This window comes from Bombina bombina, chromosome 6, assembly GCF_027579735.1.
Source record: "Bombina bombina isolate aBomBom1 chromosome 6, aBomBom1.pri, whole genome shotgun sequence".
Taxonomy (NCBI): domain Eukaryota; kingdom Metazoa; phylum Chordata; class Amphibia; order Anura; family Bombinatoridae; genus Bombina; species Bombina bombina.
Genome location: NC_069504.1, coordinates 398,151,856 through 398,169,581, shown reverse-complemented (window position 1 = coordinate 398,169,581; position 17,726 = coordinate 398,151,856). Strand labels below are relative to the sequence as shown.

General features: G+C 42.6%; 1 protein-coding gene across 1 annotated transcript in view; it reads right to left on the bottom strand.

Moving 5' to 3' along the window:
- ERGIC1 (endoplasmic reticulum-golgi intermediate compartment 1) overlaps positions 1–17,726 on the bottom strand; it is a 352,939-nt gene that overhangs the window by 29,060 nt on the left and 306,153 nt on the right. The window contains exons 8-9 of the mRNA XM_053717133.1: positions 4,165–4,265; positions 3,470–3,592 (exon numbers count right to left, since the gene is read on the bottom strand). Of these exons, the coding sequence (XP_053573108.1) occupies positions 3,470–3,592; positions 4,165–4,265 (224 nt within the window). The remainder of the gene's footprint in view (positions 1–3,469; positions 3,593–4,164; positions 4,266–17,726) is intronic.

Sequence of the window (17,726 nt, the reverse complement as noted above, 5' to 3'; positions counted from 1 at the left end):
TCCCTCATACATTCTAGAAAGGCGTCTCTCTTTTCTGGTCTGGAAAACAGATTTGACAGGAGGAATCTGCCCCTGGGCGGATGAGATCTGAACCCTATCCTGTATCCCTGGGCGATAACCTTCAGAACCCAAGGGTCCTGAACATTCTGCAACCAGGCTTCTGAGAAGAGATATAATCTGCCCCCTACTTGGTCCGGTGACCGGTCGGAGGCCGCCCCTTCATGCCGACTTTGTTTCAGGGGGCTTCTTGTTCTGCATGGACTTATTCCAAGACTGAGCTGGCTTCCAAGTGCCTTGGACTGATCCGCTTTTGTGGCGGGCTGCTGGCATTGGGCCTTGTCCGCACGAAAGGGACGAAAAGTAGATCCCTTAGGCTTAATCTTCTTATCCTGCAGTAGGAAAGCGCCCTTGTCTCCCGTAACTGTGGATATGATCGAGCTCAATCCTGGACCGAACAGGATCTTTCCCTGAAAGGGAAGAGATAGCAGTCTAGACTTAGAGGTCATGTCCGCAGACCACGACTTTAGCCACAGAGCCCTGTGGGCTAGTATGGAAAAACCTGAAACCTTAGCATTCAGGTGAATAATTTGCATATTAGCATCACAAATAAAAGAATTAGCGACCCTCAAGGCCTTAATTCTATCCTGTATCTCGTCGAGGGGAGTCTCCCTCTCGACCATGTCCGACAGAGATTCACACCAATATGTCGCAGCTTCGGCTACCGCCGTTGACGGCTGAAAAAAAAACCCTGTGTGTTGAAACATTTTTCTTAACACGTTTTCCAACTTTTTATCCATGGGCTCTTTAAACAACGAACTATCCTCAAGAGGAATCGTCGTCCACTTCACGAGTGTAGGGATAGCACCATCCACCTTAGGGACAGTCCCCCATAGCTCGAGCTTAGAGTCCGGGATGGGGAACAGCTTCTTAAAGGAAGAAGAAGGGGAAAAGGAAGAACCTAATCTTTCCTATTCATTCTTAATAATGCTAGCCATCTTAACAGGAACCGGGAAGGTCTTAGGCACCACCCTGTCCTCATATACTTTAACAAACTACTCCTGTAGTTTCGGTTCAGGAACCTCGAGAGTAACAAGCACTTGCTTCAGCAAAAAGCGCAAATTTTCCATCCTAAACCTAAAGTCAGGCTCCTCAGCAGTTGGAGCTTTAGATGACAGACTCCGACCCATAAGGGACCTCCCCGAAGAGTCGGAGTGGTCCTCATCAGCGGATAATCTTTCCGAAATATCCCTTGGAGTATATGACCCCTGGGTCGGATCGCCATATTTCACCTTACGCTTGCGTTTAGCAGAACGTGGTAAGGCACTAATCACCTTAGACACCACCGTTTGCAGTTGATCTGCAAAATCTGGCGGCCAGCGGATCTCTCCCGTAGGAGAGATGGTTGTGCCCTGGGGAGCTGCATGTTTAATCGGAGATGAATGTAGGGAACGCACCTCACGGGACGGGGAACCCTCAGAGGTGGACGGCTCAGTAGTACTAGACATCCTATTCTTTCTAGATGTCGTAACTTTATCAAGGCATGTGTAACATAGTTGAGCAGGCGGATCTACCAGAACCTCATCGCAATAAACACAGGTATGAGACTTTGTTAAAAAGGGAGTACCCTCTAACGCGTCAGAGTCCTCCACAGCTTGCGCCTTTATTACGGACTAGATATAATATATGAAAAAAAGCACCTTTATAACCTCCAATGGCCGAGGCACTCACCACCTCCTATGACCCGGACCACAGAAACCGTTTTGTCTCCTGCAACTGCCAGTCAAGCAGAGAAAGTTGAATAGGCCTTACCCGGTCAGAAGGACTGCCTCCCAGGACCGCCCCTGCACTAGGGAGAAAAATGCACCAAATTGGCCTCACAAATACTCCCGGAAATTAAACTAAAAGTCCACCCATTGCCAGAGCCTCATCTCACACATATCGCAGCAATGACACAATAAACAATATTACGTACAGACCCCCCTCTGTTTAATAATCCCCCTACCAGGGATATTAACACTTGATTCTATAAAGATAAAAGGTATCACACTGTGACCCTGTCTTCTGCATTATCATTATGTGTAAAATAAAATGATCTTACCAGAATCTATGCCGTGGAACAGGAACACGGCCTCGCAAGTGTGATAGTGTAGTAGCATCGCTCCTGACATGGACTTGAGTGTACAAAAATCCAAAGATGTGGCAGCACAACAGACTTATTTTAAACACACAGGGAAAACAGCAGAGCAACGTTTTGGGAATATATCCCTTTGTCAAGTGTAGTGTAGAAAGCAGGCAGAGAAACTCGTCAACACTGATTGCCTATGGAGCTGTTAAAATGAGCAGGGATGGTTTCGTAGAAAGACTCTCCCTGCATCTCCGGACTCCAACTTTCACCCAAGCTCTCACTGAGAGAGTGACAGGACTTCTTAAAACTCCAGTCCCATTCCGAATAATACTACCCTCCATAAGCGGCTACTCTAAATCTTCCGACACTTCTCTGCCAAACTCCTGTGACGAAAGGCAAAGAATGACTGGGGGATGAGGGAAGTGGGGGAGGTATTTAAGCCTTCGGCTGGGGTGTCTTTGCCTCCTCCTGGTGGCCATGTTTTAAATTCCCACAGGTAATGAATGAAGCAGTGGACTCTCCTCCCCTTTAGATGGAAATATGCAACATTTAGGAAAGAAAGACTTGCACATAAGACGTCTATAAAAATACAAAAAAAATTACATTCTGTATATTGAGGCAATTAAAGTTATGTTATAAAGTAATGAGTAAAAAAAAAAAAAGTTTAAAACTTTGCACTGAAAGGATTAAACACTGAAAAAAACCTTCAAAAACAAACCATACAAAATAATAATATTTAGAAACATAAACAAGAAATATATTAAAATATATGATTATAATTGTGTTATTAGCATTGCAGTTACCAATACACACTTTATATAATAAGAAATAAAGTATTATTTTTCATAGTTTCATTTCTGCTTTTATGTTTGTGTTATTTTTGCGATTTGGCATTATACAGTAGTTGAAATCATAACTATCCTATTTCAGGAACATTGCTCCATGACGTAATTGCAAGAATCTTTAATTCTTGAAATAACACTACTGGGATCTGTCCCAACTATAGAATTTTATGGATCCAACCTCTGCTGAGCTTAAAATATACAGGGTAGACTGAAAAGTCATCACTATTTAATGTGCCCATGAATCTGAAACAACCGCCTTTCTTTGGCGTCAATCTCACACTTTGCAGACACACTTCCCTAAGTCATTAAAAAGATAAAATGCCTGCCAACTGTTATTATTTTATACACAAAGAAGATCAACATATGGTGACACTGTTACATAATTTACTTTAAACAGTTTTCTACCTTGGTTTATAAATATCCAGCTATTTGCATTCAGCCTTAAAGAGGGAACAAGCAATTTCTTTCAATTTATCCCAGAAGGGGACATTGTACTCACTGTTGTTATAAACCGGTACATCGGCTGCCTCCTTTCTGTGTATTTGACAGTGATTGGACTCAGGTCATATCGGAACCAGATTGCAGGAATTATTCGCCCTGTATGACTATATGCAACATATTCCTAAAAAAACATACAGGAGAAATTGTAGAGCGGAGATTAGAAACCGATTTAACATTTTGGAAGAATAAATATATTAAGTAGCTAGACAAAGGTGTCTGGGAAATAGTGTAAAAGTTAATAAGCAGATGTAACATTCTAGGAACCGTGGCCCTCTGGCACCTAAGCTTTGTGACACCCTGCCTTATGCACATATAATGCTTGGCATCGCTTCATTTCTAAGGCTACAAAATGTAAAACGCAATCATATAGTCATATTATATCAGAAGTAAATAAAATAACTAAAGACAACATTCTATCGACATAAGCAGGTTTACATTTTTCACAGAGATTGCCTTCTATGGTTGTTTTCAGATTACACTACTCTGCAATTATGTAACCTTGTCGGAATTCTTTATTTTAGGAAGTATGACTTTAGGTTTTTCCTGCTAGCAATGACGACATTCTGCATAAGGGCAGTTGAAGAATAAAAACTTACTTCATGCTTCAAGAAAACACTTTGCCTATTACTAATGTTCTACCAATTTGGAAGTTGTTCTTAGTACAGGCCAGCATTGTAGATTGATATACTGTACCTTATTAGCCACAGTGTACTGATAAGAAAACTTCTGCTTCCCATTTAGATCTTCATAAACTGTTGGCACAATCTTCAAGATATAATCATGGGATGCCAGTGCTATGTGAAGAGAAAAAAACAAATAAAAAGAACATTAGTGTCTTTGTAAAAAAATACAGTTTCAACCCCCACTCTGAAGAGATTATCTATCTATCTATCTATCTATCTATCGCATAATTGATACTTGCCTGATAAATGTATTTTTATTTCATGGTGGTCTACGATCCATTACTCCTCGAATTACATTTCCTGACCACTAGAAGGAGGCAAAGATTCCAAAACTCCAAGAGCCCTATAAATCCCCCACAACCTCTATGGTAACTAGTCTGACATATAGTCAAAAAAGAGGGAGAAAAAATAGGATCTGGAGAAAAAAGGAGGTGCAAAAAATACAAACCAACACCTTGAAAAAAAATGAATTTATCAAGAAAGTATAAATTATCGTTTTCTTTCATATCAGTGGTGAGAGTCCAAGATCGATTATTCCTGGGAAAATAATGATAAACAATTCCCCTAATCATATTGTCTAAAGACATCACTCTAGGAAGAGAACCATCTAAGTCCTAAAAACTGCATTATTCAGATGAAAGGTAAGGAGAATCACAAGAAAAAGCAGAAAAAAACCTCTTCTAGCCAAAGAAAATTCTAAAAGAAACAGAACCTTCCAGTATAAAAAGCATGATATCTACGTAATGCATAGGCTCAAAATGGAGAAGCCTGCAAAATCCTAAAAACCAAGATAAGAATCCAGAGAGGAGAAATTGGCTTAACCACAGGCTTAATTCTGACAAAAAACAAACAAACAAAAAAACAAAACAAAACAGAGAATATCAAGAAGATAAGAAATCTAAAACTGAGAAAACAGAATTCTGACCACTAAAGAAAATGATGTATAAACCTAAATCCAAATCATCCTCCAAGAGAAAAAAAAAAAAGAATACAAGGGAATAGGTGACAAACACCATAAAATATAAGTCTAACTATTCATAGGAATACAGGCCTGATATAAAGTTTCAACAATTGACTCTAAAAAAACCCATTACTTAAAAACTAAGCATTCAATCCTCATACACAAAGATTAAAGTTCCTTAAAAAAATGATAACAAAACAGACCTTAAGACAAAAAGGTCTTGACACAGAAACAACTAAAGCAGATCCATAAACCAAGAGCTGCAAAACCAAGCCAGAGCAATCAGAAACACAGATGTTCCCTCCTGTCTGATTTAAACAAATACCCTTGGAAGAAAACATAATAATATAAGAGATGAAAAAAATCAAGGAGCTATTAAAATATACACAAATTGCACCTGATGATCCAAGCAAAATACTTGAGAAGCATGGTGGTCAACCAAGAGTTCATAAAATCTGTCTCTGGGAGACCCCAAAGATACATAATGAACCAGGAATAAAAAAATTGATGAAAAAAACACCTCCTGAGTAAACCAAACTCCCAGTGCACTAAGACCACCAAGCTGCATCCCAACTTGAGAGACTAGCATCTATTGATCACAGACCAAGTCGGATGAACAAAATATATATATTCCAAATATATTCTCTGAGAAAACAGAGTATTTTAAATACGCTGCAACCAGCTTCAAACTCCATAGCTCCTACAAAGATAGTTTTATAGAAACAAAAACATAATTTATGTAAGAACTTACCTGATAAATTCATTTCTTTCATATTGGCAAGAGTCCATGAGCTAGTGACATATGGGATATACAATCCAACCAGGAGGGGCAAAGTTTCCCAAACCTCAAAATGCCTATAAATACACCCATCACCACACCCACAATTCAGTTTAACGAATAGGCAAGTAGTGGGGTGATAAAGAAAGGAGTAAAACGCATCAAAAAAGGAACTTGGAAATATAATTGTGCTTTATACAAAAAATTATAACCACCATAAAAAACAGAATTTATGTTTACCTGATAAATTACTTTCTCCAACGGTGTGTCCGGTCCACGGCGTCATCCTTACTTGTGGGATATTCTCTTCCCCAACAGGAAATGGCAAAGAGCCCAGCAAAGCTGGTCACATGATCCCTCCCAGGCTCCGCCTACCCCAGTCATTCGACCGACGTTAAGGAGGAATATTTGCATAGGAGAAACCATATGATACCGTGGTGACTGTAGTTAAAGAAAATAAATCATCAGACCTGATTAAAAAACCAGGGCGGGCCGTGGACCGGACACACCGTTGGAGAAAGTAATTTATCAGGTAAACATAAATTCTGTTTTCTCCAACATAGGTGTGTCCGGTCCACGGCGTCATCCTTACTTGTGGGAACCAATACCAAAGCTTTAGGACACGGATGAAGGGAGGGAGCAAATCAGGTCACCTAAATGGAAGGCACCACGGCTTGCAAAACCTTTCTCCCAAAAAATAGCCTCAGAAGAAGCAAAAGTATCAAACTTGTAAAATTTGGTAAAAGTGTGCAGTGAAGACCAAGTCGCTGCCCTACATATCTGATCAACAGAAGCCTCGTTCTTGAAGGCCCATGTGGAAGCCACAGCCCTAGTGGAATGAGCTGTGATTCTTTCAGGAGGCTGCCGTCCGGCAGTCTCGTAAGCCAATCTGATGATGCTTTTAATCCAAAAAGAGAGAGAGGTAGAAGTTGCTTTTTGACCTCTCCTGTTACCAGAATAAACAACAAACAAGGAAGATGTTTGTCTAAAATCCTTTGTAGCATCTAAATAGAATTTTAGAGCGCGAACAACATCCAAATTGTGCAACAAACGTTCCTTCTTCGAAACTGGTTTCGGACCCAAAGAAGGCACGACTATCTCCTGGTTAATGTTTTTGTTAGAAACAACTTTTGGAAGAAAACCAGGTTTAGTACGTAAAACCACCTTATCTGCATGGAACACCAGATAAGGAGGAAAACACTGCAGAGCAGATAATTCTGAAACTCTTCTAGCGGAAGAAATTGCAGCCAAAAACAAAACTTTCCAAGATAATAACTTAATATCAACGGAATGTAAGGGTTCAAACGGAACCCCCTGAAGAACTGAAAGAACTAAGTTGAGACTCCAAGGAGGAGTCAAAGGTTTGTAAACAGGCTTGATTCTAACCAGAGCCTGAACAAAGGCTTGAACATCTGGCACAGCTGCCAGCTCTTTGTGAAGTAACACAGACAAGGCAGAAATCTGTCCCTTCAAGGAACTTGCAGATAATCCTTTCTCCAATCCTTCTTGAAGAAAGGATAGAATCCTAGGAATCTTTACCTTGTCCCAAGGGAATCCTTTAGATTCACACCAACAGATATATTTTTTCCATATTTTGTGGTAAATTTTTCTAGTTACAGGCTTTCTGGCCTGAACAAGAGTATCAATAACAGAATCTGAGAACCCTCGCTTTGATAAGATCAAGCGTTCAATCTCCAAGCAGTCAGCTGGAGTAGGACCAGATTCGGATGTTCGAACGGACCTTGAACAAGAAGGTCTCGTCTCAAAGGTAGCTTCCATGGTGAAGCCGATGACATATTCACCAGATCTGCCTACCAAGTCCTGCGTGGTTACGCAGGAGCTATCAAGATCACCTACGCCCTCTCCTGATTGATCCTGGCTACCAGCCTGGGGATGAGAGGAAACGGCGGGAATACATAAGCTAGGTTGAAGGTCCAAGGTGCTACTAGTGCATCTACTAGAGTCGCCTTGGGATCCCTGGATCTGGACCCGTAGCAAGGAACCTTGAAGTTCTGACGAGAGGCCATCAGATCCATGTCTGGAATGCCCCACAGTTGAGTGATTTGGGCAAAGATTTCCGGATGGAGTTCCCACACCCCCGGATGCAATGTCTGACGAATCAGAAAATCCGCTTCCCAAGTTTCCACTCCTGGGATGTGGATTGCAGACAGGTGGCAGGAGCGAGTCTCCGCCCATTGAATGATTTTGGTCACTTCTTCCATCGCCAGGGAACTCCTTGTTCCCCCCTGATGGTTGATGTACGCAACAGTCGTCATGTTGTCTGATTGAAACCGTATGAACTTGGCCCTCGCTAGCTGAGGCCAAGCCTTGAGAGCATTGAATATCGCTCTCAGTTCCAGAATATTTATCGGTAGAAGAGATTCTTCCCGAGACCAAAGACCCTGAGCTTTCAGGGATCCCCAGACCGCGCCCCAGCCCATCAGACTGGCGTCGGTCGTGACAATGACCCACTCTGGTCTGCGGGAGGTCACCCCTAGCGACAGGTTGTCCAGGGACAGCCACCAACGGAGTGAGTCTCTGGTCCTCTGATTTACTTGTATCTTCGGAGACAAGTCTGTATAGTCCCCATTCCACTGACTGAGCATACACAATTGAAATGGTCTTAGATGAATGCGCGCAAAAGGAACTATGTCCATTGCCGCTACCATCAAACCTATCACTTCCATGCACTGTGCTATGGAAGGAAGAGGAACGGAAGGAAGTATCCGACAAGAGTTTAGAAGTTTTGTTTTTCTGGTCTCTGTCAGAAAAATCCTCATTTCTAAGGAGTCTATTATTGTTCCCAAGAAGGGAACTCTTGTCGACGGAGATAGAGAACTCTTTTCCACGTTCACTTACCATCCGTGAGATCTGAGAAAGGCCAGGGCTATGTCCGTGTGAGCCTTTGCTTGAGGAAGGGACGACGCTTGAATCAGAATGTCGTCCAAGTAAGGTACTACAGCAATGCCCCTTGGTCTTAGCACCGCCAGAAGGGACCCTAGTACCTTTGTGAAAATCCTTGGAACAGTGGCTAATCCGAAAGGAAGCGCCACGAACTGGTAATGCTTGTCCAGGAATGCGAACCTTAGGAACCGATGATGTTCCTTGTGGACAGGAATATGTAGATACGCATCCTTTAAATCCACCGTGGTCAAGAATTGACCTTTCTGGATGGAAGGATTGTTCGAATGGTTTCCATTTTGGACGATGGAACCTTGAGAAACTTGTTTAGGATCTTGAGATCTAAGATTGGTCTGAACGTTCCCTCTTTTTTGGGAACTACGAACAGATTGGAGTAGAACCCCATCCTCGTTCTTTTAATGGAACAGGATGAATCACTTCCAGAAGATAACCTTGGAAGACTATTTCTAGCGCCCAAGGATCCAGAACATCTCTTGCCCAAGCCTGAGTGAAAGAGAGAGAGTCTGCCCCCCACCAAATCCGGTCCCGGATCGGGGGCCCGCATCTCATGCTGTCTTGGGAGCAGTGGCAGGTTTCTTGGCCTGCTTTCCTTTGTTCCAGCCTTGCCTTGGTCTCCAGGCTGGATTGGCTTGAGAAGTATTACCCTCCTGCTTAGAGGACGTAGCACTTGGGGCTGGTCCGTTTCTGCGAAAGGGACGAAAATTAGGTTTATTTTTGGCCTTGAAAGACCTATTCTGAGGAAGGGCGTGGCCCTTGCCCCCAGTGATATCAGAGATAAACTCTTTCAAGTCAGGGCCAAACAGTGTTTTCCCCTTGAAAGGAATGTCAAACAATTTGTTCTTGGAAGACGCATCCGCTGACCAAGATTTTAACCAAAGCGCTCTGCGCGCCACAATAGCAAACCCAGAATTTTTCGCCGCTAACCTAGCCAATTGCAAGGTGGCGTCTAGGGTGAAAGAATTAGCCAATTTAAGAGCACGAAGTCTGTCCATAATCTCCTCATAAGAAGAAGAATTACTAATAATCGCCTTTTCTAGCTCATCGCACCAGAAACACGCGGCTGTAGTGACAGGGACAATGCAATTGGTTTTAGAAGGTAACCTTGCTGAACAAACATCTTTTTTAGCAAACCTTCTAATTTTTTATCCATAGGATCTTGGAAAGCACAACTATCTTCTATGGGTATAGTGGTGCGCTTGTTTAGAGTAGAAACCGCCTCCTCGACCTTGGGGACTGTCTGCCATAAGTCCTTTCTGGGGTCGACTATAGGAAACAATTTTTTAAATATGGGGGGAGGTACGAAAGGTACACCGGGCCTGTCCCATTCTTTATTAACAATGTACGCCACCCGCTTGAGTATAGGAAAAGCTTCGGGGGGCCCCGGGGCCTCTAGGAACTTGTCCATTTTACATAGTGTTTCTGGAATGACCAGATAATCACAATCATCCAAATTGGATAATACCTCCTTAAGCAGAGCGCGGAGATGTTCCAACTTAAATTTAAAAGTAATCACATCAGGTTCAGCTTGTTGAGAAATTTTTCCTGAATCTGAAATTTCTCCCTCAGACAAAACCTCCCTGGCCCCCTCAGACTGGTGTAGGGGCCCTTCAGAAACAATATCATCAGCGGCCTCATGCTCTTCAGTATTTTCTAAAACAGAGCAGTCGCGCTTTCGCTGATAAGTGGGCATATTGGCTAAAATGTTTTTGATAGAATTATCCATTACAGCCGTTAATTGTTGCATAGTAAGGAGTATTGGCGCGCTAGATGTACTAGGGGCCTCCTGTATGGGCAAAACTGGTGTAGACGAAGGAGGGGATGATGCAGTACCATGCTTACTCCCCTCACTTGAGGAATCATCTTGGGCATCATTTGTACTAAATTTATTATGACATAAATCACATCTATTTAAATGAGAAGGAACCTTGGCTTCCCCACAGTCAGAACACAATCTATCTGGTAGTTCAGACATGTTAAACAGGCATAAACTTGATAACAAAGCACAAAAAACGTTTTAAAATAAAACCGTTACTGTCACTTTAAATTTTAAACTGAACACACTTTATTACTGCAATTGCGAAAAAGTATGAAGGAATTGTTCAAAATTCACCAAAATTTCACCACAGTGTCTTAAAGCCTTAAAAGTATTGCACACCAAATTTGGAAGCTTTAACCCTTAAAATAACGGAACCGGAGCCGTTTTTATATTTAACCCCTTTACAGTCCCTGGAATCTGCTTTGCTGAGACCCAACCAAGCCCAAAGGGGAATACGATACCAAATAATGCCTTCAGAAAGACTTTTCTATGTATCAGAGCTCCACACACATGCAGCTGCATGTCATGCTGTTCTCAAAAACAAGTGCGCCATACCGGCGCGAAAATGAGGCTCTGACTATGATTAGGGAAAGCCCCAATAGAATAAAGTGTCTAAAACAGTGCCTGCCGATATTATTTTACAAAAAATACCCAGATTAAATGATTCCTCAAGGCTAAATATGTGTAAATATGATCGATTTAGCCCAGAAAATGTCTACAGTCTTAATAAGCCCTTGTGAAGCCCTTATTTACTGTGTGAATAAAAATGGCTTACCGGATCCCATAGGGAAAATGACAGCTTCCAGCATTACATCGTCTTGTTAGAATGTGTCATACCTCAAGCAGCAAAAGACTGCTCACTGTTCCCCCAACTGAAGTTAATTCCTCTCAACAGTCCTGTGTGGAACAGCCATGGATTTTAGTAACGGTTGCTAAAATCATTTTCCTCATACAAACAGAAATCTTCATCTCTTTTCTGTTTCAGAGTAAATAGTACATACCAGCACTATTTTAAAATAACAAACTCTTGATTGAATAATAAAAACTACAGTTAAACACTAAAAAACTCTAAGCCATCTCCGTGGAGATGTTGCCTGTACAACGGCAAAGAGAATGACTGGGGTAGGCGGAGCCTGGGAGGGATCATGTGACCAGCTTTGCTGGGCTCTTTGCCATTTCCTGTTGGGGAAGAGAATATCCCACAAGTAAGGATGACGCCGTGGACCGGACACACCTATGTTGGAGAAAGGGTGGGTCTCATGGACTCTTGCCAATAGGAAAGAAATGAATTTATCTGGTAAGTTCTTACATAAATTAGGTTTTCTTTCATGTAAGCTAGTGACGTATGGTATAGTTATACCCAAGATGTGGAACTCCACAGAAGAGTCACTAGAGAGGGAGGGATAAAAATAATAGCCATTTTCCGCTGAAAAATTAATCTACAACCAAAAATATGTTTTTTCTCTCTCATCGTTGAAAAGAAGAAACTTAAAACATAAGCAGAGGAATCAAACTGAAACAGCTGCCTGAAGAACTTTTCTACCAAAAACTGCTTCTGAAGAAGCAAATACATCAAAACGGTAGAATTTAGTAAATGTATGCAAAGAAGACCAAGTTGTTGCTTTGCAAATCTGATAAAACATAATTTATGCTTACCTGATAAATTTATTTCTCTTGTAGTGTATTCAGTCCACGGATCATCCATTACTTATGGGATATATTCCCTTCCCAACAGGAAGTTGCAAGAGGATCACCCAAAGCAGAGCTGCTATATAGCTCCTCCCCTCACATGTCATATCCAGTCATTCGACCGAAATAAGACAAGAAAGGAGAAACCATAGGGTGCAGTGGTGACTGAAGTTTTAATTAAAATTTAGATCTGCCTTAAAAAGACAGGGCGGGCCGTGGACTGAATACACTACAAGAGAAATAAATTTATCAGGTAAGCATAAATTATGTTTTCTCTTGTTAAGTGTATTCAGTCCACGGATCATCCATTACTTATGGGATACCAATACCAAAGCTAAGTACACAGATGAAGGGAGGGACAAGGCAGGAACTTAAACGGAAGGAACCACTGCCTGTAGAACCTTTCTCCCAAAAACAGCCTCCGAAGAAGAAAAAGTGTAAAATTTGTAAAATTTTGAAAAGGTGTGAAGCGAAGACCAAGTCGCAGCCTTGCAAATCTGTTCAACAGAGGCCTCATTCTTAAAGGCCCAGGTAGAAGCCACAGCTCTAGTAGAATGAGCTGTAATTCTTTCAGGGGGCTGCTGTCCAGCAGTCTCATAGGCTAAACGTATTATACTACGAAGCCAAAAAGAGAGAGAGGTTGCCAAAGCTTTTTGACCTCTCCTCTGTCCAGAATAAACGACAAACAGGGAAGAAGTTTGACGAAAATCTTTAGTTGCCTGTAAATAGAATTTCAGGGCACGGACTACGTCCAGATTATGCAAAAGACGTTCCTTCTTTGAAGAAGGATTAGGGCACAATGATGGGACAACAATCTCTTGATTGATATTCCTGTTAGAAACTACCTTAGGTAAAAACCCAGGTTTAGTACACAGAACTACCTTGTCTGAATGGAAAACCAGATAAGGAGAATCACAATGTAAAGCAGATAACTCAGAGACTCTTCGAGCCGAGGAAATAGCCATCAAAAACAGAACTTTCCAAGATAAAAGCTTAATATCAATGGAATGAAGGGGTTCAAACGGAACACCCTGAAGAACTTTAAGAACCAAGTTTAAGCTCCACGGAGGAGCAACAGATTTAAACACAGGCTTAATCCTAGCCAAAGCCTGACAAAAAGCCTGGACGTCTGGAACCTCTGCCAGACGCTTGTGCAAAAGAATAGACAGAGCAAAAATCTGTCCCTTCAACGAACTAGCAGATAAGCCCTTTTCCAAACCCTCTTGTAGAAAAGACAATATCCTAGGAATCCTAACCTTACTCCATGAGTAACTCTTGGATTCGCACCAATATAAGTATTTACGCCATATCTTATGATAGATTTTTCTGGGAACAGGCTTCCGAGCCTGTATTAAAGTATCAATAACTGACTCTGAGAAGCCACGCTTAGATAGGATCAAGCGTTCATTCTCCATGAAGTCAGCCTCAGAGAAATTAGATTTGGATGGTTGAAAGGACCTTGTATTAGAAGGTCCTGCCTCAGAGGTAGGGACCATGGTGGACAGGACGACATGCCCACTAGGTCTGCATACCAGGTCCTGCGTGGCCACACAGGCGCTATCAGAATCACCGATGCTCTCTCCTGTTTGATCTTGGCAATCAGTCGAGGCAGCAGCGGAAATGGTGGAAACACATAAGCCATGTTGAAGACCCAAGGGGCTGCTAGAGCATCTATCAGCGCCGCTCCCGGGTCTCTGGACCTGGATCCGTAATGAGGAAGCTTGGCGTTCTGGCGAGATGCCATGAGATCCAGTTCTGGTTTGCCCCAACGACGAATCAGTTGAGCAAACACCTCCAGATGAAGTTCCCACTCCCCCGGATGAAAGGTCTGGCGACTTAGAAAGTCCGCCTCCCAGTTCTCCACGCCTGGGATGTGGATCGCTGACAAGTGGCAAGAGTGAAACTCTGCCCAGCGAATTATCTTTGAGACTTCTAACATCGCTAGGGAACTCCTGGTTCCCCCTTGATGGTTGATGTAAGCCACAGTCGTGATGTTGTCCGACTGAAATCTGATGAACCTCAGTGTTGCTAACTGAGGCCACGCTAGAAGAGCCTTGAATATTGCTCTTAATTCCAGAATATTTATTGGGAGGAGTTTCTCCTCCTGAGTCCACGATCCCTGAGCCTTCAGGGAGTTCCAGACTGCGCCCCAACCTAGAAGGCTGGCATCTGTTGTTACAATCGTCCACTCTGGCCTGCGAAAGGTCATGCCCTTGGACAGATGGACCCGAGAAAGCCACCAGAGAAGAGAATCTCTGGTGTCTTGATCCAGATTTAGTAGAGGGGACAAATCTGAGTAATCCCCATTCCACTGACCTAGCATGCATAATTGCTGCGGTCTGAGATGCAGGCGCGCAAATGGCACTATGTCCATTGCCGCTACCATTAAGCCGATTACTTCCATGCACTGAACCACTGACGGGCGTGGAATGGAATGAAGGACACGTCAAGCATTTAGAAGCTTTGACAACCTGGACTCCGTCAGGTAAATTTTCATCTCTACCGAATCTATAAGAGTCCCTAGGAAGGAGACTCTTGTGAGTGGTGATAGAGAACTCTTTTCCACGTTCACCTTCCACCCATGCGACCTCAGAAATGCCAGAACTGTCTCTGTATGAGACTTGGCAATTTGAAAGCTTGATGCCTGTATCAGGATGTCGTCTAGATACGGAGCCACCGCTATGCCTCGCGGTCGTAGAACCGCCAGAAGTGAGCCCAGAACCTTTGTAAAGATTCTCGGGGCCGTAGCTAACCCGAAGGGAAGAGCTACAAACTGGTAATGCCTGTCTAGGAAGGCAAATCTTAGGTACCGATAATGATCTTTGTGAATCGGTATGTGAAGGTAGGCATCCTTTAAGTCCACTGTGGTCATGTACTGACCCTCTTGGATCATGGGTAGGATGGTTCGAATAGTTTCCATTTTGAATGATGGAACTCTAAGGAATTTGTTTAAGATCTTTAGGTCCAAGATTGGGTCTGAAGGTTCCCTCTTTCTTGGGAACCACGAACAGATTTGAGTAAAAACCTTGCCCTTGTTCCGTCCGCGGAACTGGGTGGATCACCCCCATTATAAGGAGGTCTTGTACACAGCGTAGAAATGCCTCTTTCTTTATTTGGTTTGCTGATAACCTTGAAAGATGAAATCTCCCTTGTGGAGGAGAAGCTTTGAAGTCCAGAAGATATCCCTGGGATATGATCTCCAATGCCCAGGGATCCTGGACATCTCTTGCCCACGCCTGGGCGAAGAGAGAAAGTCTGCCCCCCAGTAGATCCGTTTCCGGATAGGGGGCAATCCCTTCATGCTGTCTTAGGGGCAGTAGTAGGTTTTCTGGCCTGCTTGCCCTTGTTCCAGGACTGATTATTTTTACAGGCCTGTCTGTAACGAGCAACAGTTCCTTCCTGTTTTGGAGCGGAGGAAGTTGATGCTGCTCCTGCCTTGAAGATTCGAAAGGCACGAAAATTAGACTGTTTGGCCTTTGATTTGGCCCTGTCCTGAGGAAGGGTATGACCCTTACCTCCAGTAATGTCAGCGATAATTTCTTTCAAGCCGGGCCCGAATAAGGTTTGCCCCTTGAAAGGAATATTAAGCAATTTAGATTTAGAAGTCACGTCAGCTGACCAGGATTTAAGCCATAGCGCTCTGCGCGCCTGGATGACGAATCCGGAGTTCTTAGCCGTTAGTTTAGTTAAATGTACAATGGCATCAGAAACAAATGCATTAGCTAGCTTAAGTGCTTTAAGCTTGTCCATGATTTCATCCAATGGAGCTGAGTGAATGGCCTCTTCCAGAGACTCAAACCAGAATGCCGCAGCAGCAGTGACAGGCGCAATGCATGCAAGGGGCTGTAAGATAAAACCTTGTTGAACAAACATTTTCTTAAGGTAACCTTCTAATTTTTTATCCATTGGATCCGAAAAAGCACAACTATCCTCCACCGGGATAGTGGTACGCTTAGCTAAAGTAGAAACTGCTCCCTCCACCTTGGGGACCGTTTGCCATAAGTCCCGTGTAGTGGCGTCTATTGGAAACATTTTCCTAAATATAGGAGGTGGGGAAAAGGGCACACCAGGTCTATCCCACTCCTTGCTAATAATTTCTGTAAGCCTTTTAGGTATAGGAAAAACGTCAGTACACACTGGCACTGCATAGTATCTATCCAGCCTACATAATTTCTCTGGAATTGCAACTGTATTACAGTCATTCAGAGCCGCTAAAACCTCCCCTAGCAATACACGGAGGTTCTCAAGCTTAAATTTAAAATTAGAAATCTCTGAATCCGGTTTCCCTGGATCAGATCAGTCACCCACAGAATGAAGCTCTCCGTCCTCATGTTCTGCAAACTGTGACGCAGTATCAGACATGGCTCTCACAGCACCAGCGCGCTCTGTCCTTATCCCAGAGCTATCGCGCTTGCCTCTTAATTCTGGCAATTTAGATAATACTTCTGTCAGGGTATTATTCATAATAGTGGCCATGTCTTGTAAAGTGATTTGTATGGGCATCCCTGATGTACTTGGCGCCACAATATCACGCGCCTCCTGAGCGGGAGGCGAAGGTACTGACACGTGAGGAGAGTTAGTCGGCATAACTTCACCCTCGTCGTCTGGTGATAATTCTTTTATAGATAAAGACTGACCTTTATTATTTAAAGTGAAATCAATACATTTAGTACACATATTTCTATGGGGCTCCACACTGGCCTTCAAACATAATGAACAAACAGATTCATCTGTGTCAGACATGTTTAAACAGACTAGCAATGAGACTAGCAAGCTTGGAAAACACTTTGAAATAAATTTACAAGCACTAAATAAAACGTTACTGCGCCTTTAAGAAGCACAAAAAATTGTCACAGTTGAAATAACAAAGAACCAAATCAGTTATAGCAACCAAATTTTCACAGTAAATGTATTAAGTTAGCAGAGCATTGCACCCACTTGCAAATGGATGATTAACCCCTTAATACCCAAAACGGATAATATAGAAAAAAACGTTTTTTAACACAGTCAAACACACTGTCACAGGTCTGCTGTGACTGATTACCTCCCTCAAAATGACTTTTGAAGTCCCCTGAGCTCTCTAGAGACGTCCTGTGTCATGCAGGAAGAAAACAGGAAGACAGAGACTGAATTTTTACTGTGCAAAAAAGCGCTAAAATAGGCCCCTCCCACTCATATTACAACAGTGGGAAACCTCAGTTAACTGTTTCCATGCAAAAATATAAGTCAGCCATGTGGAAAATTCATGCCCCAATAAATTTTATCACCAAAGTACCTCACAAAAACGATTAAACATGCCAGCAACCGTTTTAAACATCTTTTTCTTTTATTCTTTAAAGAGTATGTATCTCTATGATAAGCCTGATACCAGTCCTTCTACTGTATTTAAGACTTATTACATTACTT